This window comes from Cervus elaphus, chromosome 1 (genome assembly GCF_910594005.1).
Source record: "Cervus elaphus chromosome 1, mCerEla1.1, whole genome shotgun sequence".
Classification (NCBI taxonomy): Eukaryota; Metazoa; Chordata; class Mammalia; order Artiodactyla; family Cervidae; genus Cervus; species Cervus elaphus.
In genome coordinates, this window is record NC_057815.1 from 30,003,685 (window position 1) to 30,028,081 (window position 24,397).

The following is a 24,397-nucleotide window of genomic DNA, read 5'->3' on the forward strand; positions in this document are numbered from 1 at the left end:
CTGATTCCTGCAGTAAGGAGACCTCTCCTGCACACTACACTTTGAGGGGGAAAGTAGTTCTTTCACGAGTCTTGACAGTTTTCTACTTGTACTCCAGGGACAGTGGCCAACGTCTGAGTTAATCCTTCCACCTCCTGGACTTACTTTATCCTGTGTCTAAAGCCTTCTATCTTTGTAGGATTTTAGGGATCTAAGATAGTAGAAATGTTTCCTATGGGAAGAAATATAAAAAGTTTAGGCAACACCTCACCCAATGAGTATTCTATTGATACACGATCAAATTCTAATGCAATCTTTAAAATGAAATTCAAAAATAATCCTTTTCAGATGCTTTTCCCTGGAAAGTAACAAACTCAAACCACAAAATCTATTGATCTAATTGAGGAAAACAGCACATTTTGGTCTTATCATACTGTATTTATCTGTTGCTCTTTAGTATCCAAAAAGTGAGTGTAATACCCCAAAGTGCTTTTTATAGCACCCAATATAAAATATCTCAGACATGGATTTGGTAAAATATCTGAATAGCAGTAAAAGCTCTCTCAATATAACTTTTTCTAATCTAATCATTTTTAGTATTGCATTTTTATTTTAGAAACTATATACTTTCAAGTATAATTCATAGATTTTTTTTTAACCTGCCTAAATATATACCCAACCTGCAAACTTACTCAGCGAAACCTTCTATATTCATACATCCATTCAACCAGTTCAGCCTCCTCATGTGCTGTTTGACCTTCCACTTTATATTTTTAACATGAAGTAAAAACATACTGCCACTTCTGTGTCACTGCAGACAGCATAATAAATTATGCAATGCATTAAAAATGCCAGGACACATAGGGCATTTGATTTTGACTATACACCTGTGCATGAATCGATTGTCAACGAAACCTGATGGCTTATACTTTCTATAATCTCCACAGAAGACCTTTTTTGCCTTCTCTCTTCTTCATACAAAAAGATAAAGAACAGACACATCTGTTTCCAAGTATGACAAAGTCAGAACCTACCAGACAATTTTGCTGCCCCTGCAGAAAACAACCACAAAGCCTGGACATAACGCAGAGACCAACGACCTGAAGGGAGTAAGATGGGAGGCAGGCGGACAGATGGCGTGGGGAGGCCTTTCCCTGCAGAGGTCAGAGCTGCACATGCTCGACCTGCACTGGGGCTGGACTGTGACAGTTGTCACGGCCCATCACACTGTACACTTAAAATGTGTGAACTTTACTGTATGAAAATATAGGTATATGTTATTTTGATTTAATTTAGGGCCTCCCCGGTGACTCAAATGGTAAAGAACCTGCCTGCAATGTTGGAGACCTGGGTGTGATCTCTGGGTCAGGAAGATCCTCTGGAGGAGGGCATGGCAACCCACTCCAGTATCCTTTCCTGGAGAATCCTATGGACAGAGGCACCCAGCAGGTGACAGTCCAAGGGTTGCAAAGAGTTGGACACGACTGAGCGACTAACACTTCACTTTCACTTCAAGGCATTACTATAGTAACATATAATAAAACTATGCTTTCTAAACGGGACCTCTGAATGGCAGATACGGCTTAACACCAAAACCTTGGTGAGAGAAGTAGATGCTGGGGAAACTGTTCTTTGTGGGAACAGAAGTGGTTTAGTCTTCTGATCAGGGAGAAAGAAATGAGTCACCTGCAATTACAGATTCTCCCTTCCTTTAGCTTCTGCGAGCTCTTCCATTGTCAATTTTGTAACTTACTTTGAGCAGATCCTTTTCTTCTTCTTTCTACCAAACCACAGTCTTTGTCGGCAAGAAGCAAATTAGAAGCAGATGCAAGCTTATTTTTAATGGTCCAAGACCAAATTTTCTGGACTTAAAACACTTTGTCCCCTCAAAGTTCTTGGATTCCATTAAGATACAACCGTATATTCTGTTTCCAATTCATGAACCAAAAATAATTTCAAAAACTAATTGTAAGAAACCACACCCCAGGGTTACTTATTGTAATTTGCTTATTTTTTATTCTTATCATCCAGAGAACAAACAGTTTAATTTCATAGACATTTTGAGAAAACTTTTAAGATTCTAGGCTGGTCTCAACAATTTTCTTGTTTTAGTATCTGAGGAGATATACTGAACTAGCCAGCAAGGCTTTTTATTATAATTGGCTCAGGTTCAAACATTTTAAGAAACATAAAATGTTCATTCCAGTAGCTAGAACTCATTTAAGATGACTTGAATACACTATCATTAAGTCACAGTACTGGGCTAAATAATTTGCAGTTAAGAATTCTAGTACAAGAATTACTTATGTTTGCTTACTAAGCTGGATTCTTCTCTGGGTAAAAAATGTGAAATTTCTCATTCTCCCAGAGCCAACAGAGATGACCTTTGGAGGCTGGAAAGGAAAAAAATTAAGAAAAAGGAGGTCCCTATTCTTATCATGGTCTTGCATTAAGTACTGAGGGGGCCTTGGACAAATCGTTTAATCATCTTTGGTCACAGTTTCTTCTTTAATGAAGCATGGAGGCCACGCTAAATGAGCTCTAAAATCATTGGGAATCCAACCCTGCTACCTGTCTCCAACGCCTGGTACACAGGAAGTGGCTCTCGAGAATCAGGACGCCCTGGGTCCAAAGCCTGTCTGCTCCACTTACCTGCCTGTATGACCACGGACAAGCTCCTTAACCTTCCTGAGCCCTAGTCCCCTCATCCATTAAAGACCTGTAATACCCACCTCACAGGGCTGCTTGCAGGATGAACTGGGACTGCACACCGACAGAGGTCAGCATGGCACTTGGTGGACAGGAAGTGCTCAACCCGGGGTGGCCACCTTACCATTTTTGCATGATCTGAACCAGGACCTGAAGGCTAGATTACGAGGGAGCACACTTGCAACTCCACCTAAAGGTAAGCTCTGAACCATCAGATCAACAGCCTCTGAAATCACTGTCACTCATAATGGCCATCAGGTGGCTTTTAACGAGCTCCAGTTCAGAGGATACACGCGCCACTGATAACCAGACTTAGGCCATTCAGATACTCCTCAACCCAAGAACTGTAGACCTCACCTCACAGCAGGATGCTTATGGGAAGATTAATGGCCCTGCTGGGAGAGGGACCCCTAAGATCTTGGTACCCAGGAGACTACCACCAGTGGCTAACCACAGGGCTATCCTGCCCAGCCCCGTTTCCACCATTAGCTAATTACGGATTCCCACTGGGCTAACAAAGGCTTGTAACTGCATTCATATGTGTCTCAGTTTATCTCATGTGAAATAACCACGTTCACCTAATTAGGAATGAAGTAAAAGATGACTTAAACCCTACCAGGAAAAGAAAATAACAATTAAATCCTGATTTATAAATTTGGACAATTAACAAAATAAGATCTAAGAAATATTTCTGAAGTTCTTTATTTTCCATCCTCCTTTTTTGTTGGGGCTTCTTCTTTCCCTTCCTCCTCCATATGCATGCATGCTAAGTCGCTTCTCCATAACCAGTGCCTAAAACAGAAGTCCACACACTATGGCCTACAGGCCGAATCCAGCCCACAGCCACACCATCTGTCCATGGCTCATCTACAGTGACTTTCAGACCACAGGGACGGAGTTGAGTAGCTGTGGCCCCCAAGCCTAGACTTTTACATTCTGTCCCTTTATGGAAAGAGTTTGCTGATCCACAGTCTAGAACACAGCTCAACCATAGTAGGTAGCTAATAACTGTTTTGGACAAAATGATAATGGTCATCATTTCATTCAACATCCAATAAGTGCTTATTAAATGCTTCCAAGCACCAGGCACTGTGCCAGCTTCCGGAAACATAGCAATCTGGGACTACAATGGTGAGAAAGACAGGGTCCATGCCCTCATGGTGTGGACAGTTTAGAAAGGGAAGGGAGAAGATGGTCATCCAAATGGTTCCTTATTTACAGTATGGTGAGTGTTTACAAAGGGAACAGGGGACTGGAGGGATATATAAAAGGAAGACTGGATCCTATCTCAGGCAGCCTTCTCTAAATAACTGCCATTTAATTTGAGCTGAGACCTGAACATGGATTTCTTGGCTCTGAACTGTCAGCGAAAGTGAAGGGTCCCTGATGCCACATGAAATGCAAATGGGTTTCAGTCTGTGCTTTTTCCATCCATCCATTTAGCTATGAGTGCAAGGAACACAGATCATAGTGAAGTTTAAGACACTTGATTTTTCAACTCTCAAACAGGAATAGTAAGCAAATAATTTAAAAACCAATGACGTGAAAATCATAAGCTACGTTCACTTGTTAGAGACGACATCAACACGTGACCGAGAGACAGTTCTACCATCAGCTCTGGTTCTTCAGGCACAGAAAATCAGCCTAAATTGAATAACATTAATTTTCACACTTGGGGAGAAGATTTGATGGAATGTAAACAGACACCCTGCAGGCTGGATGCACTGTTGGTTGTCATGAAGGTTTGAAGTTTCTCAGTGCTGCCTGTCAAGGTTGATCAAGTGGTTTAAGCAGTCACACACTCTGCTTTCAAAACCTAGCGAGGCTCGGCAGGCCACACAGGCATTCCTTGGGAACATGGCCCATTTTCCCACCCTGAAAACTGGCAGGTTCTTCCAGAGAAGGTGGAGGAAGGATGCACAGGAACAGGAAGAAGCGTTGCAGAATAAATGTGTAGCCTTACAAATCCATAAATGCAAGTCTGCAGAATAAATGCATAAAGTCTTTTTTGCATTTCCTATCACTGATGAGCCCACAAAGCTCTGCTGGCTGAATTGGGAGATTCTGCTCTCCATTTCTTTAGGTATAGGGAGATTAAGTATCTAAATTCAGGTCACTGAGCATGCTAGTGAGAACCCAAGAGATGGAAGATGTGGTGACTGATCCGAGATTAGGTTGCTTGAGCTCGTGCCTATAAAACCTCTGTTTTTTAGAACTGCATTTTTAGTCCTAATAAAGCAAGGAGATCAAACCAGTCAATCCTAAAGGAAACCAACCCTGAATATTCATTGGAAGGACCGATGCTGAAGCTCCAATACTTTAGCCACCTGATGCGAGGAGCTGACTCATTGGAAAAGACCCTGATGCTGGGAAAGATTGAAGGCAGAAGGAGAAGCGGACGACAGAGGATGAGATGGTTAGATGGCATCACTGACACAATGGACATGAATCTGAGCAAACTCTGGGAGATAGTGAAGGACAGGTAAGCCTGGTGTGTTACATGGGATCGCAAGAGTAGGACATGACTGAGCGACTGAACAACAACTAAATGCAGAGGCCATCTAAAGGTCATCTCTCTAGAAGGAAAATCAGTTAATTTAGGGCAAGAAAATTTTCTCAGTTTAAGAAATGTACCTTAGCAGGCTTTCGTGGACATTCCCTTCCTCTTTGCCCAGGAGCTGATCTGTGGTGTCGGGCATGGCCTATGGACTGGTCTGTGCAAGAATATGGCCAGTTGCCCCCAAAACTTTTATGTACCACCGTCAGCTCTCAGCTTCAACACGACCACAGCAGAGTAAAAGAGGAGTCAGGGAACCAACTACAGTTTAGTACATAGTAGTCATTTTCATGAAAAAATACTACTATTCCTGGAAGTAGAAGGAAGATTCCCTTTACCTGGATATCTTCCTACTTGAAAAAGCAAGAAAGGAGGGGAAGGTGAAAGGCAAAAAAAAAAAAAGAAAGAAAATCAAGCATTTTTAAGTTGCTTCTATTCTCATTAATAATTTCACCTAATATCTTGAAATAACTGAGCAGAACCAGAGGTAGCTCCTAACATGGGTGGGAGATACTGAGCTAAAAAGAACATTTTGATACTGATGTGCCGTGATGAAAATTTCAAGCCTGTTCTGACAAGGATTTCCCACTGTTACTCCTTCCCTCAGTAAACATTTATTGAGTGCCAGGTACATAAAGATCCAAAGGGTTTTAATGAAGGCTGGGGCTGGATGTTGACAAAGAATGCCTGTAATTCTCCCATCGAGTGGAGGTGAGTCACACTAAGAAATGGTGCCCACGGAAAACATAGGCAAAATAAGTGCTGCAGGATGGGCTTCATGCCCACGTGGCAGCTGCAAGCACCAACGGGCCCACAGAGGAGGAGGGAACCCAGTGCATCCACGCGTGACAACATCTAGCCTCTCCTTCCTGAGGAAGCCTGATAGAAACCCACATCAGCATGTAATGAAACATGACGAGGACTCAGAATACGCTCCCCGTGCTCTATGTGGGTCAACAGAATTAATATTTATGTCATTGTGATTTCTGCTTTGTTTCACATAAGCCCTTAGAGGAAATACAAAAAGACGGATTTTCTTTTAGGAGATTATTTTTGCCTCTTTTATGTTATAAAAGAGACAGAAAATCAAAGTATCTAAAGTAAGACTTAAAGATAAGATGATGATTGTTAAGACAAATTGAAAATGGAAAATTATTGTTATTTTTAAAACAGTGGTCCCACACTTTTTTTGGGGTTCATTTTTAAACCCATGAGGATTATAAAGGAAATCAAATCCTATGAATTACTCCTAACTTATTTATACCCATAACTTAATAAACAAATAAATGAATGTTCAAAAAATATTTTTTTTTCTTAGAGAGGGACATTTAACAGCCAGAATTTAACTTATATAGACTTCAGTTTAACCAAATATGCTGAACCCATGAGGCCTAAAGAATCCCAAGGCACGGATGGGGAGAGAAGTCTCTGGCCATCCTGTAACACACATGGGTTTTATCCTGGAATAATACAAGCTGCCAGAGCTCATCAGCTCCTCCTCCACTCAAGAATATAATAAGATCTCTGCCAGTCTAGTTTCCCCACATCTAATATTTTATTTTTGGCTTTCTGACCTACTAGTATGGGCTTCCCCGATGGCTCAAGCAGTAAAGAATCCACCTGCAATGTAAGACACAGGAAATGCAGGTTCCCTCCCTGGGTCAGGAAGATCCCCTGGAGGAGGAAATGGCAACCCCCTCCAGACATACTAGTGATAGAAATTCTGCAGAGTTAGTAATTTTCAGTAAGAAACAGATAACGCATTTCACTTATTGACAAGACAGAGCTAAGAATGATGACAGATATTCCTGGGGAACTTCCTTTTGTGGACAGTGGTCTATGTTTGCTCCATTTGTGTGTGTGTGTATGTGTGTGACAGATGAGTAAATGGGGAAACCAGGAATCTCAGTAAGTTTAAAAAGCTAAAGTAGCCAGTTTCACTCAGCCAGATCAAAAAAGAAATTGGCTAGATGCCCTGTTTTTAAGGAGTAATTTGGCTGCAAACATATTTGGAAAAACAAGTAAGTAAAACCAAAAAAGGCTTCCTAGGTGGCTCCATTGTAAAGAAACTGCCTGCCAATGCAGGAGACTCAGGTTCAATCCCTGGGTCAGGAAGACCCCCTGAAGAATGAAATGACCAACCACTCTAAGATTCTTGCCTGAGAAATTGCTACAGACCATGCACTCACAAAGAGTTGGACACAACTGAGCGACTGAGCACACACACACACAATCAGAAAAAACACACACACAAAATTTTGAATTCCTCGAAAGAGAACAATGCAACATCACGAGGTGATAGAGAAAAACACTCCCCAGAGTCTTAAAACTCCTAAGCACTTCATTCAGAGATTTTTAATTCAGACAATCTCATGTCTGAGAGGAGCACAATTATCACTCTGTTGAATGCTTATTTCAACTTGTAGAGCTATGTGTAACGACCCAGGCAGACCACCCAGGCCTTTCTCAGGCTCCAACGAAGAGCAGAGTTATGTCTTTAAAGGAAAACTACTCTGGGCAGCAGGGAAACTTGGAAATCAGGCCAGGAAGGACATCCCCTTCCACTGGTTGGGACTTTACAGAGGTCCTCCCCACTGCTCATATTGCAAGAATGCCTTGGGTGTTTTGGGACCTGGACTCTGAGCTTCAACTGGAACATGGAGCAAAACCGTCAAACATGTTATTCTCTATCTTCCCCTTTCCCTCTAACTTTTCCATTGGCCAAGGTGCTTGTCAGGGCCTTCCCAACTTAGCCTTAGCTCCTGGTAGGCAGGATCCAGAGACATCACTACTATTTGCTATTCAGTCAGTTTTACCTTTCTCTTAGCCAAGTATTAGAATCTCTTTGCAAGGCTCATCTGAAAAACATGGCTCCTCTTGAGTGTATACTCCGTGTTTATAACTATGATTCCTAGGCATTGAAAAGTATTCTTATAATAGACTTTCTAAAAGACTATACAGATAATGGAACACATTAATAACTGTGAAGATAGTGATATGTGCCTGCCATGCTGTGCCCACGTGCGAAAAGGAAGGCCTGACAGACAGCGCCTCCCGTCACCAGCCTCCGGGCTACGTCTGCACCTTGGCCATTACAGCTGCTTACTTAGCTGTGGGCCGCAGTAGGAGATGACTCAACGCGCACAAACTTCCACTTGTTACCGAGTCCCCATGTCTCCTCCTCCTCCTCCTGCTGTTTATTGGTAAAGGATGACCATACATCCAGTGGCTCGAGTCACACTTGTTTCACTCTCCGGCATCACTCAGTTGGTCACCAGGTTCTCTCATTTGTCAACTATTGCTCTGTCTCCTACCCTCCACTACCACTTCTTAGTTCAGATACAAAATTATCTGTTAACCAGTCTCCTTGCCTCCAGATTAGTTCTTCATCAATTTCCCTTCTTTTGTGCCTCCTTAATTAGCTTCTAAAATATAAGCCTCACAAACAATGAAATCATAAACATACGTGAGGAAAACACAGGTGAATATGCTTATAATTTTGGAGTGGAAAAAGCATTTCTAAGCATGACCTAAAACCTAGAAGGCACAAATATAATCACTTGAAAAATCTATAAGATAAAGGGCACTGTATTCAAAGATACAAAAACAACTGGGGAAAAAATATCTGCACTATATATGGCAGGAAACATGCTGATTTCCTTCATACAAAGAGTTCTTCCAACTCACTAAGAAAAAAAAAAACTATTTATAAACTTGAAATAACATCTTGAGTCCATCTCTTGGCCACTCCAGGAGAGGAAAAGCTAATGCAAATAATTATAAAGCTGGGAGGAAAGTGTCCTGCAAAGACTAGGTAATGAAAAATTGGTTAGCTATCAGTATTAGCAACCCTGCTTCAAAGGCCCTGCCGAGATGCAATTACATCACACGTCAACACTGAGGCACCTTTCAGCAGTTGAAAAATGCCCCTGGACTCTCTTGTTTATACCTTTGGAACAGCAGAACATATTTGCACGGAACAAATCATTCCTTGTAAAGCTGGAAGGGCCTCTTTGCCTGCATTACTGATGCTTTAGCTTTGAGCCAGAGTGTTAAAGTTGTCGGGAATATTTCTGAACTCACACAACACCAAAACCTATTAGTCCATCAGCACAGCCTGGGCTGGGAGGCTACAACAAATGCTCATCTGATGAAACTCACTGACTTTTCCATTTTGACCTGAACTACGTGACAAAATAATATCTCCTGACAAGAAGGCAGAGTATCAGCAGAGTGACATTGCTGACATAATGGCACAAGAATCCTTACTCTACCGAGGAATATGATCATGCAAAATTAAGGTGTCAAACCCAGAGGAATAGGGTGGGGAGGCAGATGGGTGGGAGGTTCAGGATGGGGAGGAAACATGTATACCTGGGCCGATTTATGCTGATGTATGGCAAAAATCATCACAGTACTGTAAAGAAATTATCTTCCATTTAAAATATAAATTAATTTTTAAAAATTAAGGTGTCAAAATCCTAAGTGCTAATAGTACAGATGACTCATTTGTCAAATGGATGTTCAGATGAAATGGTAAATCCACTGCATCTATGAGTAGAAATAACTTTTGTTAGGAAAGTGAATATCTCAAGAGGCTTATATATATACAGCTTTGTATATAAGTCTGGAGCACAGGCCAATTCACCTAATGCAAAGGAATCCGATGTAAAAACTCAAGACTGTATGAGTGTCTATTTGCCAAACAGAGTTTTAAAAATGAAACTGAGACTCAAGCTGAAGTTTGATTATGAGAAAATCTGGGAAAAGGTGGAATGCAATTGTGAGTAAATTTGAGAAAAACAAAGAAGAAACATTAACCCCAATGAACAGTATTGGAAATTAGAAAATGTATCCAAGTATTTCTCAGCTTTGAAAATGTAGACCTGTATTGAGGGATCCAAGCACCAGAATACACTGTCACTATACAGTGGATGGCCAGTGTTTAAACAAGACTTTTTGCTGTTAGAACTGTCTTTAGCTGTGAGCTTAACTCACAATGCTGCTGAGAATTATGACAGAGAAATGAATTCAATTTTCTAAACAGTTCCCCAAAAAAGACAGCTGGATTTTTATGTTTCTGATTTAGACAATGAATTTGTAAAAATTCAAGCCTCAAATGATGGTTTTTCAAAACCCATTTGCTTCTGTTATTTGCCTTTGGTGAAATTAATAGAGTATTTCCCAGTAAATCTAGAGGCGGAGGAAGCCATTTTATTTCTGGCTGAAATGGGCTTACTGGGTTCACCATCGAGCATCACCAATGAAGACCCATGCTGGGAACATTTATATATATCATGCTGCCAGGGGCGGCCAGTTCAGAAATGCTCAACCTACACGCACACAAAACATGACAGAAGAGCGAATCCCACCACAGACCTCCTTCCTTTTCCATGAAGGAGATGAAGAATTATGCCTTACTTCAGGTGGTGAATGCCAGGGAATACTGCAACAGTGCTATTTCTTGGAGGCTATTAGAAGCTGAAGGGCAGGAGGTCAGAATAAACATTACTGAAATACTACAATCTCAGCTTTGTCTTAGGCAGACCCAAGAGGGCCTCATCTTTGGCCCAACAGCTTATATGTCAAGTTAATAAACAAAAAGCAAGCAGCACAGATCTTACTTAAAATGAACAGGCTTCTCTCCTTAGGCCCCGAGCTTCTAAAACCACGCAGTTGGGAAAGATAAGCAAGGAGACTCACTCTGGGAAGCGTAGAGCCCCTCGGCTGCCCTGTCTTCGTGTCCATCATACTCCCTGCTGGACAGCTGTCTGTTGGCTGTCTCCAGTCGATCTGGACATAGAGAGGAGATGGTTACAAAGAAATGCATGTGGATCTAAGTCATCCTGCAACTGACAAATGACCTGGGTGCTGAGAGCTGGCAGGGAGAGCTGCCCAGGCAGGAGCCCCAAACTGAACAACTCCTGGGGAGGAACAAGATGTTCCGAAACGTCAAAAGGAAAGTCTAGTGGCCACGCTGCGCCTCTGTGCAATCTAATGCCAAGGGGTGCACCAGTGGCAGGCAGTTAAGAGCAGATACCTGAAAGCTCAGCAAAGTCCTCACAAAGGGCTTGAGTCCCCCTGGCCTCAAACCCAGCCCTCATCTAAACTTGACTGTCAGTTCTCTGTAGCTGGGAAACAAAAAGTTGAAAATAACAAATAAATAAATACCAGGAAACAAGTCAAGATGACTTAACGGATGAAGACTCTACTCAGTGAGTTCTAGGTTTGCTCATGCCACTTGGTCAGTCTTCATTTATTCAATTAAATAATTCAACCTAACAAGGTTTTATTGAGCATACATCATACCCAAAACTGAAGGGTTTACAGTAATTAAAAAAAAAAATGTAGGTTCCAGCTACAGACCCCAAGTACACTGAGTCTTTTGACATGAGAGAACTGAAAAAAATGGCTTGGCTGACTAAAGTGAAGTACAAGTTCATGGGTCAAATCAATCTGCACATGGAAGGTTGTCAAGATCCTGCAACATGGGACCCGAGCTTTCAGGAAATTGATATAAGTTTACTCTTCTCATAACCATGGGTTTGTTTTTTCTCCAAGAGGGACACGTGTCTAGCTCTGTCTTCTACACTATATACTGAGCAAGTGTTAAGTGTTGGCTTTCAAAGAATGCGATCAAATGCTTCAGCTTGATATGGTAAGCGTTGTGCATGCAACACTGGTCTTTTCAGACATTCCCATTCACAACATGAATCATGCTAGGTGCATCTGAAGAAAGAAGGAGCTACAAACATATTCCCTCCCTTTCAAGGACTCATGCCTAGAGGTTGTCGCTTCTCTGCCTCAATGCTGCACTGGACAACCTATAAGGTGATAAGAACACTTCTGCTCTTTGGGGCCCCTTCCCCAGGAGGTTGGGATTTACAAGGTTATCTAACACAACCTGGACCTGAAGTTAGACTGTCAGCTACATGGGTCGAGGGTGTTTAGGGCAGGGAAAACGTGAGTGATGTACCTCGGAGGTCTCTGTTGAAGTCATGGAGCCTTCGAATCTCGCCTTCGAGTTTGTTCCTCATCGCTTTGTCCAGCGACTCTCGCTTGGTGGTAGACTTGACCAGGCTCTCATAGGCTTCCGAGATTCTCTGAAGTTCTTTTTCAAACTGAAAGAAAGAAACAGCATGGAAGTGGAACATCTGACATTCTCACCCATGACTTATACCGATTCTTGGACGTTCCCAGTGTGAAGGCTATATCTTTAACACAGCCTTTTTGCACCTCATGTATGGCTAGCAAATCCTGCAGTCGACTTCACTGCCCTGTGTCCCCCAGGGCCACGTTAGGATCCTGTGAATGACAGACTCACAAGTCTGGTGGGACCATCTGATACCAGCTGGTACATCCGACGTCTGTCAGTACAATGTCCATCAGATGTCTGTCAGGAAAGGGTGAATTTAAACATAACTCATACTCTTATACTTTGTATGGTAATTTATAACTATTATTTTTCCCAGTTAACTTAAGAAAAATATTAAAGTACAAGAAAATGAAAGGATCACAGCTAGAACCCAAATTGCCTGACTCTAACTATAGTGCTCTTCCTGAGACCCTCGTCCCTGAAGGAATATAAAATCCACATGAAGAAAGGTTTCATCGCTTAGTTTTGTTACCCTTTGTCTATGAAATTATCTATATAAAGAACTAATGGATTTGCATCTAAGTGTAAACCAATCTGCCAAGATTGTTTCTCTTTATGTGAAACACAGAGGTTTCTCTCTATGTGAGGGGACTGAAAAGACATGAATTAAAACCACCTTTTCGAGAGGGGAGGAGCCAAGATGGCGGAGGAGTAGGACGGGGAGACCACTTTCTCGCCTACAAATTCATCAAAAGAATAACTGAATGCAGAGCAAACCTCACAAAACAACTTCTGATTGCTAGCTGAGGTCATCAGGCGCCCAGAAAAGCAGACCATTGTCTTCGAAAGGAGGTAGGACAAAATATAAAAGATAAAAAGTGAGACAAAAGAGCTAAGGACGGAGAACCGTCCCGGGAAGGGAGTCTTAGGCGGCCTTGCTTGGGGTAGGGTCCGGGCCTGAGTGCCCTGAGGACAATCGGAGGGAGCTTCTGTGAGGTGCCAACTTGAACTGTGGGAGACCAAAAGAGAGAAAATTAACCGGCCGGAACACACTGCCGGCCGTTCGCAGAACAAAGGGACCCAGAAAGTCCCGAGAAGAGCTCGCAGGCTGCGGACCGGCCCAGCCCCGCCGGAGGCAGGAGGCAGGGGGGAGGGGAAGGTCTCCGCGAGACACAGGGCGCAGGCACCCGACCGGCGCGGGCGGGGACTGGGGCTGGGGACGCGGAGGGCGGAAGGCGCGCGCACCCGACTGGCGCCAGCGGAAACTGAGACTGGGTCCGCGGAAGGGAGTGGGCGCGCCACACCTGGGGATAGCGCGCCCATCAAGCCCCTGGCTGCCTGGACCGCTCTGACGGGGAAGGCACAGAGAGCAGGCGCAGCTTTTCCTTCCGCGCTTTTGTGTAACACCCGAGGGCTGGAACCTAGCGCAGCGCGGGGCGCGCTCCATATAGAACAGCCGGGAGCCTGAGCAGCGCAGACGGAGAAAGCAGCGTCAGCCCCTCCCGGCAGGGACAGCCCGCCCCCGCAGGGCCAGCCCCTCCCCGCAGCGTCAGCCCCGCCCCGCAGCGCCAGCCCATCCCCGCAGCGTCAGCCCCTCCCAGCAGCATCAGCCCCGCCCCGCAGCGCCAGCCCATCCCCGCAGCGTCAGCCCCTCCCAGCAGCGCAACGGAACTAACTACCTGAATAAGAGTCCACCTCCGCCCGCCTGTGTCAGGGCGGAAATGAGGCTCTGAAGAGACCGGCTAACAGAAGCCAAATAAACAAAGGGAACCGCTTCAGAAGGGACTGGTGCAACAGATTAAAATCCCTGTAGAAAACACCGACTTCACCGGAAGGGCCCTGTAGATATCGAGAAGTGTAAGCTGGAACGAGGAGCTATCTGAAACTGAGCCGAACCCACACTGACCGCAACAGCTCCAGAGAAACTCCTAGATATATTTTTACTTTTTTTTTCTAAGTAAGGAAAAAAAAAAAAATTTTTTTTTCTTTTTATATTTTTTCTTTTTTATTTTTTCTCTTTTATTTTCCTTTAAAATTCCCTTTTACTCCCCCATTACTCCTTAACTTTCATTTTCATAGATTTTTACGATTTTTTTAATTAGGGGAAAAAAAAATTTTTTTTTTCTTTCTTTTTTTTTTTTGTTTTTTTTTCTTTTTCTTTTTTTTCTTTTTTCTTCTTTTTTTTCCTTTCCGTTTTCTCTTTTATTTTCTATTTTTCTTTTTCTCTTATTTCTTTTAAAGTCCTCTAGTACTCCTCTACTACTCTTCATTTTCATTTTCAATACACTATAACCTTACAAAAAAAAAAAAAAAAGAGAAGCCCTATCTTTAAACCGAAGATTATTCTCTCCCAATCTTGACTCTCTGTTTTCTACCTCAGAACACCTCTATTTCCTCCTTTCCCCTTCTCTTCCCAATCCAATTCTGTGAATCCTTGTAGGTGTCTGAGATACGGAGAACACTCTGGGAACAGACAGCTGCGTAGATCTGTCTCTCTCCTCTTGAGTCCCCCTTTTTCTCCTCCTGCTCATCTCTATCTCCCTCCTCCCTTTTCTCCTGTTCATGTAACTCTGTGAACCTCTCTGGGTGTCCCTAACAGGGGAGAATCTTTTCGCCATTAACCTAGAAGTTTTATTATCAGTGCTGTATAGTTGGAGAAGTCCTGAGACTACAGGAAGAATAAAACTGAAATCCAGAGGCAGGAAACTTAAGCCCAAAACCTGAGAACACCAGAAAACTCCTGACTACATGGAACTTTAAGCAATAAGTGACCGTCCAAAAGCCTCCATAACAAAAAGAAGAAATCAAGTTCCACGCACCAGTACACTGACGCAAGCTTCCCTAACCGGGAAACCTTGACAAGCCAATCGTCTAACCCCACCCACTGGGTAAATCCTCCACAATAAAAAGGAACCACAGACCTCCAGAATACAGAAAGTCCACTCCAGACACAGCAATCTAAACAAGATGAAAAGGCAAATAAATACCCAACAGGTAAACGAACATGAAAAATGCCCACCAAGTCAAACAAAAGAGGAGGAGATAGGGAATCTACCTGAAAAAGAATTTAGAATAATGATAATAAAAATGATCCAAAATCTTGAAAACAAAATGGAGTTACAGATAAATAGCCTGGAGACAAAGATTGAAAAGATACAAGAATTGTTTAATAAAGACCTAGAAGAAATAAAAAAGAGTCAATTAAAAATGAACAATGCAATGAATGAGATCAAAAACACTTTGGAGGGAACCAAGAGTAGAATAACGGAGGCAGAAGATAGGATAAGTGAGGTAGAAGATAAAATGGTGGAAATAAATGAAGCAGAGAGGAAAAAAGAAAAAAGGATCAAAAGAAATGAGGACAACCTCAGGGACCTCTGGGACAATGTGAAACGCCCCAACATTCGAATCATAGGAGTTCCAGAAGAAGAAGAGAAAAAGAAAGGCCATGAGAAAATACTCGAGGAGATAATAGCTGAAAACTTCCCTAAAATGGGGAAGGAAATAGCCACTCAAGTCCAAGAAACCCAGAGAATCCCAAACAGGATAAACCCAAGGCGAAACACCCCAAGACACATATTAATCAAACTAACAAAGATCAAACACAAAGAACAAATATTAAAAGCAGCAAGGGAAAAACAACAAATAACACACAAAGGGATTCCCATAAGGATAACAGCTGACCTATCAATAGAAACCCTCCAGGCCAGAAGGGAATGGCAGGACGTCCTGAAAGTAATGAAAGAGAATAACCTACAACCTAGATTACTGTATCCAGCAAGGATCTCATTCAGATATGAAGGAGAACTCAAAAGCTTTACAGATAAGCAAAAGCTGAGAGAATTCAGCACCACCAAACCAGCTCTTCAACAAATGCTAAAGGATCTTCTCTAGACAGGAAATGCAGAAAGGTTGTATAAACGTGAACCCAAAACAACAAAGTAAATGGCAACGGGACCACACCTATCAATAATTACCTTAAATGTAAATGGGTTGAATGCCCCAACCAAAAGACAAAGATTGGCTGAATGGATACAAAAACAAGACCCCCATATATGCTGTCTACAAGAGACCCACCTCAAAACAAGAGACACATACAGACTAAAAGTGAAGGGCTGGAAAAAAATATTTCATGCAAATGGAGACCAAAAGAACGCAGGAGTTGCAATACTCATATAAGATAAAATAGACTTTCAAATAAAAGCTGTGAAAAGAGACAAAGAAGGACACTACATAATGATCAAAGGATCAATCCAAGAAGAAGATATAACAATTATAAATATATATGCACCCAACATAGGAGCACCGCAATATGTACGGCAAACACTAACGAGTATGAAAGAGGAAATGAATAGTAACACAATAATAGTGGGAGACTTTAATACCCCACTCACAACTATGGATAGATCAACTAAACAGAAAATTAACAAGGAAACACAAACTTTAAATGACACAATGGACCAGCTAGACCTAATTGATATCTATAGGACATTTCACCCCAAAACAATCAACTTCACCTTTTTCTCAAGTGCACACGGAACCTTCTCCAGAATAGATCACATCCTGGGCCATAAATCTAGTCTTGGAAAATTCAAAAAAATTGAAATCATTCCAGTCATCTTTTCTGACCACAGTGCAGTAAGATTAGATCTCAATTACAGGAAAAAAATTGTTAAAAATTCAAACATATGGAGGCTAAATAACACGCTTCTGAATAACCAACAAATCATAGAAGAAATCAAAAAAGAAATCAACATATGTATAGAAATGAATGAAAATGAAAACACAACAACCCAAAACCTATGGGACACTGTAAAAGCAGTGCTAAGGGGAAGGTTCATAGCATTACAGGCTTACATCAAGAAACAAGAAAAAAGCCAAATAAATAACCTAACTCTACACCTAAAGCAATTAGAGAAGGAAGAAATGAAGAACCCCAGGGTTAGCAGAAGGAAAGAAATCTTAAAAATTAAGGCAGAAATAAATGCAATAGAAACTAAAGAGACCATAGCAAAAATCAACAAAGCTAAAAGCTGGTTTTTTGAAAAAATAAACAAAATTGACAAACCATTAGCAAGACTCATTAAGAAACAAAGAGAGAAGAACCAAATTAACAAAATTAGAAATGAAAATGGAGAGATCACAACAGACAACACTGAAATACAAAGGATCATAAGAGACTACTACCAGCAGCTCTATGCCAATAAAATGGACAACTTGGATGAAATGGACAAATTCTTAGAAAAGTATAACTTTCCAAAACTGAACCAGGAAGAAATAGAAGATCTTAACAGACCCATCACAGGCAAGGAAATCGAAACTGTAATCAAAAATCTTCCAGCAAACAAAAGCCCAGGACCAGATGGCTTCACAGCTGAATTCTACCAAAAATTTAGAGAAGAGCTAACACCTACCTTACTCAAACTCTTCCAGAAAATTGCAGAAGAAGGTAAACTTCCAAACTCATTCTATGAGGCCACCATCACCCTAATTCCAAAACCTGACAAAGATGCCACAAAAAAAGAAAACTACAGGCCAATATCACTGATGAACATAGATGCAAAAATCCTTAACAAAATTCTAGCAAACAGAATCCAACAACATATTAAAAAAATCATACACCACGACCAAGTGGGCTTTATCCCAGGAATGCAAGGATTCTTCAATATCCGCAAATCAATCAATGTAATACACCACATTAACAAATTGAAAGATAAAAACCATATGATTATCTCAATAGATGCAGAGAAAGCCTTTGACAAAATTCAACACTCATTTATGATTAAAACTCTCCAAAAAGCAGGAATAGAAGGAACATACCTCAACATAATAAAAGCTATATATGACAAACCCACAGCAAGCATCACCCTCAATGGTGAAAAATTGAAAGCATTTCCCCTGAAATCAGGAACACGACAAGGGTGCCCACTCTCACCACTACTGTTCAACATAGTGTTGGAAGTTTTGGCCACAGCAATCAGAGCAGAAAAAGAAGTAAAAGGAATCCAGATAGGAAAAGAAGAAGTGAAACTCTCACTGTTTGCAGATGACATGATCCTCTATACAGAAAACCCTAAAGACTCTACCAGAAAATTACTAGAACTAATCAATGAATATAGTAAAGTTGCAGGATATAAAATTAACACACAGAAATCCCTTGCATTCCCATATACTAACAATGAAAAAACAGAAAGAGAAATTAAGGAAACAATACCATTCACCATTGCAACAAAAAGAATAAAATACTTAGGAGTATATCTACCTAAAGAAACAAAAGACCTATACATAGAAAACTATAAAACACTGATGAAAGAAATCAAAGAGGACACAAACAGATGGAGAAACATACCGTGTTCATGGATTGGAAGAATCAATATTGTCAAAATGGCTATCCTACCCAAAGCAATCTATAGATTCAATGCAATCCCTATCAAGCTACCAACGGTATTTTTCACAGAACTAGACCAAAGAATTTCACAATTTGTATGGAAATACAAAAAACCTCGAATAGCCAAAGTAATCTTGAAAAAGAAGAATGGAACTGGAGGAATCAACCTGCCGGACTTCAGACTCTACTACAAAGCCACAGTCATCAAGACAGTATGGTACTGGCACAAAGACAGAAATATAGACCAATGGAACAGAATAGAAAGCCCAGAGATAAATCCACAAACCTATGGACACCTTATCTTCGACAAAGGAGGCAAGGATATACAATGGAAAAAAGACAACCTCTTTAACAAGTGGTGCTGGGAAAACTGGTCAACCACTTGCAAAAGAATGAAACTAGAACACTTTCTAACACCATACACAAAAATAAACTCAAAATGGATTAAAGATCTAAATGTAAGACCAGAAACTATAAAACTCCTAGAGGAGAACATAGGCAAAACACTCTCCGACATAAATCACAGCAAGATCCTCTATGACCCACCTCCCAGAATATTGGAAATAAAAGCAAAACTAAACAAATGGGATCTAATGAAACTTAAAAGCTTTTGCACTACAAAGGAAACTATAAGTAAGGTGAAAAGACAGCCCTCAGATTGGGAGAAAATAATAGCAAATGAAGAAACAGACAAAGGATTAATCTCAAAAATACACAAGCAACTCTTGAAGCTCAATTCCAGAAAAATAAATGACCCAATCAAAAAATGGGCCAGAGAACTAAACAGACATTTCTCCAAAGAAGACATACAGATGGCTAACAAACACATGAAAAGGTGCTCAACATCACTCATTATTAGAGAAATGCAAATGAAAACCACAATGAGGTACCATTACACACCAGTCAGGATGGCTGCTATCCAAAAGTCTACAAGCAATAAATGCTGGAGAGGCTGTGGAGAAAAGGGAACCCTCTTACACTGTTGGTTGGAATGCAAACTAGTACAGCCACTATGGAAAACAGTGTGGAGATTCCTTAAAAAACTGGAAATAGAACTGCCATATGACCCAGCAATACCACTTCTGGGCATACACACTGAGGAAACCAGATCTGAAAGAGACACGTGCACCCCAATGTTCATCGCAGCACTGTTTATAATAGCCAGGACATGGAAGCAACCTAGATGCCCATCAGCAGATGAATGGATAAGGAAGCTGTGGTACATATACACCATGGAATTTTACTCAGCCGTCAAAAAGAATTCATTTGAACCAGTCCTAATGAGATGGATGAAACTGGAGCCCCTTATACAGAGTGAAGTAAGCCAGAAAGATAAAGAACATTACAGCATACTAACACATATATATGGAATTTAGAAAGATGGTAACGATAACCCTATATGCAAAACAGAAAAAGAGACACAGAAATACAGAACAGACTTTTGAACTCTGTGGGAGAAGGTGAGGGTGGGATGTTTCAAAAGAACAGCATGTATACTATCTATGGTGAAACAGATCACCAGCCCAGGTGGGATGCATGAGACAAGTGCTCTAGCCTGGTGCACTGGGAAGACCCAGAGGAATCGGGTGGAGAGGGAGATGGGAGGGGGGATCGGGATGGGGAATAAGTGTAAATCTATGGCTGATTCATATCAATGTATGACAAAACCCACTGAAATGTTGTGAAGTAATTAGCCTCCAACTAATAAAAAAATTTAAAAAAAACAACAACCACCTTTTCTCTTTTGTATTTCACTAAATCCAGGGCTGTCACTGGTAAAGTCTTTAATCCATGGCATATATAAATCTATAACAAGTAGCTGAAACTGTTATAACAGGAGTATAACACAATAGCATGTTTTAAAGTAGATATTAATAAATTCCATTTTATTGTTGTGCAACATACACGCAGGAGAAAAAGTAACGTGAAAGTTGCTCAGTCGTGTCCGACTCTGTGGACACTCTACAGTCCATGGAATTCTCCAGGCCAGAATACTAGAGTGGGTAGCCTCTCCCTTCTGCAGAGGATCTTCCCAACCCAGGGATCGAACCCAGGTTCTCCCACACTGCAGGCACGTTCTTTACCAGCTGAGCCACAAGGGAAGCCCAGAAAAAGTAAAGAGTGCCCGCAATCTTGGCTACTAAAAGTTGGAATCAGAGGCAAAGTGGCGGGGTTGAGAACTCCAGCACCCCTCCCGGGGCACAAAGAGGCCTGCACCGCGTTTTGGTCTCTTCACAGGAGAGCTGTGACACCGTAAGCCAGGCACCCCGACTGCCTGAACGCCAGCTGCCCAGATCAGAGAGTTCCTGCTTAGACTCCTGTAACCACTGATAAACCAATACCTACCCTAACAGACACCTATCACACACTCACTGCGTGCCCGGGTGCCCAGGGAACAGACCTAAGACAGTGTCTGGTCTTGCGGGCCTCGCAGCCTCACTGGCCTGTGTGTAGGCACACACGCCTCTCCCGTGCAGTCTGACAAAAGGTGTGGTGACTTAATGCTGTGTAGCCTAGAGACAAAGTCCTTGATGTAGCAGGGGTAAGGAGGGGTTTCTTTAAAACAAGATTTCAGAGAAAATGCCAATTAAAATGAGTCCTGAGGGATGAATAGGAACTTGCCAAGCAGAAAAGAAAAGGCTAAAGGGCTCTGGCATCCAAGGCAGAAGTCAGGGAGGGCTTGGGCCAAGACAGAGCCACCAAAGAGTGTCTGACAGGCAGGTTTCTGGGGATGGGAGCAAGGGCGAGGGGCGGGAGCGAGGCAGCCCAGAGGCAGGGCTGTGAAGAGAAGGACGGGGGTGGGAGGGCTCGGGGAGGGGAGGGCAGCAGAAATCTCACCTGAGGCTTTACAGAGTTCAGACTAAAGGACGGGGCTGCCGAGGCAGGAGGCAGGAGAAAGGAGTCCAGGTAAAAGCCACTGTGAACAGTTCAGGGACACATGACAAAGAGTGAACCCAGATAACCAAAAAGACAGATCCCAAAGACACTGAAGAGTAGGCTCAGTCGGCCTCCGTGACGGGTCTGGACGGGCACGGAGAAAGGAACCAAACGCAGTCACAGCTCAGAAGACCGAGTAACGAGAGTCAGCCAAGATAAATGATGATAAGACACACACGTTTACCAAAGAAAGGAAACCAGTCTGGGTTTGGAGATGCCACGCCTGTAGGGCCTGCAGAACAACAGGGCAAAGATTTCCAGCTAGCCGGGGAGAGACGGGTCTGAAAGTCGGGAGGGCAAAGTCCTGCCACTACGTGCAGAGGATAGATGAATGAGGCCACGAAGGGGAGACCACTCAGGGAGATCACCAGAGGCTCCCAGGGCCGAGGATGGCGCGCTGACGCTGCAGGAGACGGTGGGACAGGAGGACCCGGGAGAGAGCCCCACACAGGGACGCCGCAGCAGCCAGGGAGCCAGAGACTAAAGGAGACAGAGTGTGGTCACTGCTCCAGAGTCTGCAACGGAGCCAAGACACATCAGAGAAGAGGTGGGTGAAGAGGCTGCAGGGCGTCGGGCCTCCTGCTCGGCGGCCTCCAACCGGGGCGGGCCGAACACCGAGGCTCCCTTTGGCGTGGCTGTTTCCAAAGGCCTCCTAATACCAGAGTGGGTTCCTCCACAGTCCCCTTATTTCAACGAGGCCTTTCTATCTCTTCCAAAGATATCATGAATTATTGGTCATGTGGCAGCAGAAAGAACAGCCTGTCCTGATTCCTGCTCATAGTCCTACCACAAAATTATGCTCCTTCCTTTTAATTTTGTTTTCAGAAGAGATGGCTCCAAAACATACCACCACTTCTATGCTAATTTTGTCTGTAAAAGGTGGCCTTTGCTTTCAGACAGATGGGCAATGGTGCAGGGACAATCCCCAGTAAGACGGGGCACCAGTGAAGCCTTCTTCAACTAGGCCACCCATAGGAACTTCCCTCCACCTGATTTCATATACTCTCCTATGTTATATTTATTGGACTGGAATGCTGATGCATTCTGTGTCTCTGATTTGATTGTCAACTCCTTGAGAGCAGAAATAGCCCTATAGCCCTAGACTTGTGCCTTGCCTCATAACAAAAGTACCGACTGTATAATTAACCTTTAAATCTCTTACAGAACTACAACTACATGTAGGAAGTTAGCAAGATGAGACTGTGATTCAACATCAGGGAGAATTTCCTAACAATCTCTTCCAGAAGTCTACCCAGTAGTGAGCGTCTCTGCTCTGGAAGCATTCAAGTAAAAAAATGAATGACCTCCTTTCAGAGACATGAGGTTTCTAAGGAGCGGGAAATTGGACTAGAATCACTTTAAGAGTTTTAAGTCTAAAGCTCTGTGGTTTCTGACTGCACACTTCTTCAGAGCCTCGGGTCAGAACATCTTAAGGCTTTCTTAATGTCACTTCCTGGGTAGTGCTAGTGGTAAAGAATCCGCCTGCCAATACAGGAGACATAAAAGACAAGGGTTCGATCCCTAGGTTGGGAAGATCTCCTGGAGAAGGGCATGGCAACCCACTCCAGTATCCTTGCTTAGAGAATCTGATGGACAGAGGAGCCTGGGAGGCTACAGTCCAGAGGGTCACACAGAGTTGGATGCAACAGAAATGACCTAGCACACACACGCGATGTGTGTCAGAGGTGAAAGGAGTTGGACAGGTTGGTCTTGATATACAGGCCATCTGGGTCAGTCCTAAGTCTGAGCAGGAACGTATGAAGAGAGTTTGCCTCCACAGCTCCCAGCCTCCCTTCCAGCAAAGACGTCAGAAAACTCTTAGGGCAGGCTGCAGGAGACCTGGGAATCTCTGAGAAGCAATCCCTGGCCCAGAAACGGAACTCCAAGCAGAGTGGAAAGCTTATAGTTTCAGCAGGGGCTGCCACCATGAAGCAAAGGGGCAGAGAGGAGCTGTGAGAAAGTCTCAGCCCTTCCCAGTTTAGAGACCGGCTTGTTCCCAGGCACCTTCACATGCACAACTCAGGGATCTATAGGGTTGAAGACAGGCCTGCCGTCCACGCCTCAGACTGCCCGGTCACAGCCACTGCTGCTTCACTCACAAAAAAGAGGGTCTTTACTAAAGCAAGCCCAGAGGAACCATCGACATGTGGCTTTTCAAACATCCACCTACACCCCGGTGGCTTCTGAGGCCAACCTGCTCAGCAGCCCACAGTCTGGTCCTGCTGGAAATTCCGTGCATGAATTATGCTTCAGGGAAACTGGGAGGAAAAAGAAGCAAAATGAGTGACCAAAAGGAAGTGATGAAAAACTGCCACTCTCTCTGGGGGTCCGCGGTCCTCATTCCAACACTAACAGGGATAATCACCACCCTGCCCCTCTCTGGAAACAGGGTCTTCATTTCCAGGTGGCTCTTTGGCAGCCTCTGAGCTCAGTCGTTTTTTCCTGCTGTGTTCCTGGCATGCCGCACATAGGCTAAGCCCTGCAATTAAAAATTCATGTATTTTTGGTTCTGCCCTGGAGATGAATCTCCGCGAGCGCTCCTGAGGCTGTGAAGGATTCCAGAATGGGAGCTCCTGCCAACACAGGGCGGCCACATCCTACGACGTGGCATGACCCAAAGTGGGGGTCTTCATCCCCGAGGAGTACAGTCACCTCACTGGGCAAGCCTCTCCCCAGACCTGAGGCTCAAATAAGAGACACAGCTACAGAGACACATGGAGCGGCGAGGCCT

General features: G+C 43.0%; 1 protein-coding gene across 5 annotated transcripts in view; it reads right to left on the reverse strand.

The window, feature by feature from the left end:
• AMOTL1 (angiomotin like 1) overlaps positions 1-24,397 on the reverse strand; it is a 215,191-nt gene that overhangs the window by 46,708 nt on the left and 144,086 nt on the right. For all 5 annotated transcript variants that reach the window (XM_043898070.1, XM_043898076.1, XM_043898093.1 and 2 more), the window contains 2 exons: positions 12,222-12,366; positions 10,949-11,038 (listed from right to left, as the gene is read on the reverse strand). In XM_043898070.1, coding sequence (XP_043754005.1) covers positions 10,949-11,038; positions 12,222-12,366 — 235 coding nt within the window. The remainder of the gene's footprint in view (positions 1-10,948; positions 11,039-12,221; positions 12,367-24,397) is intronic.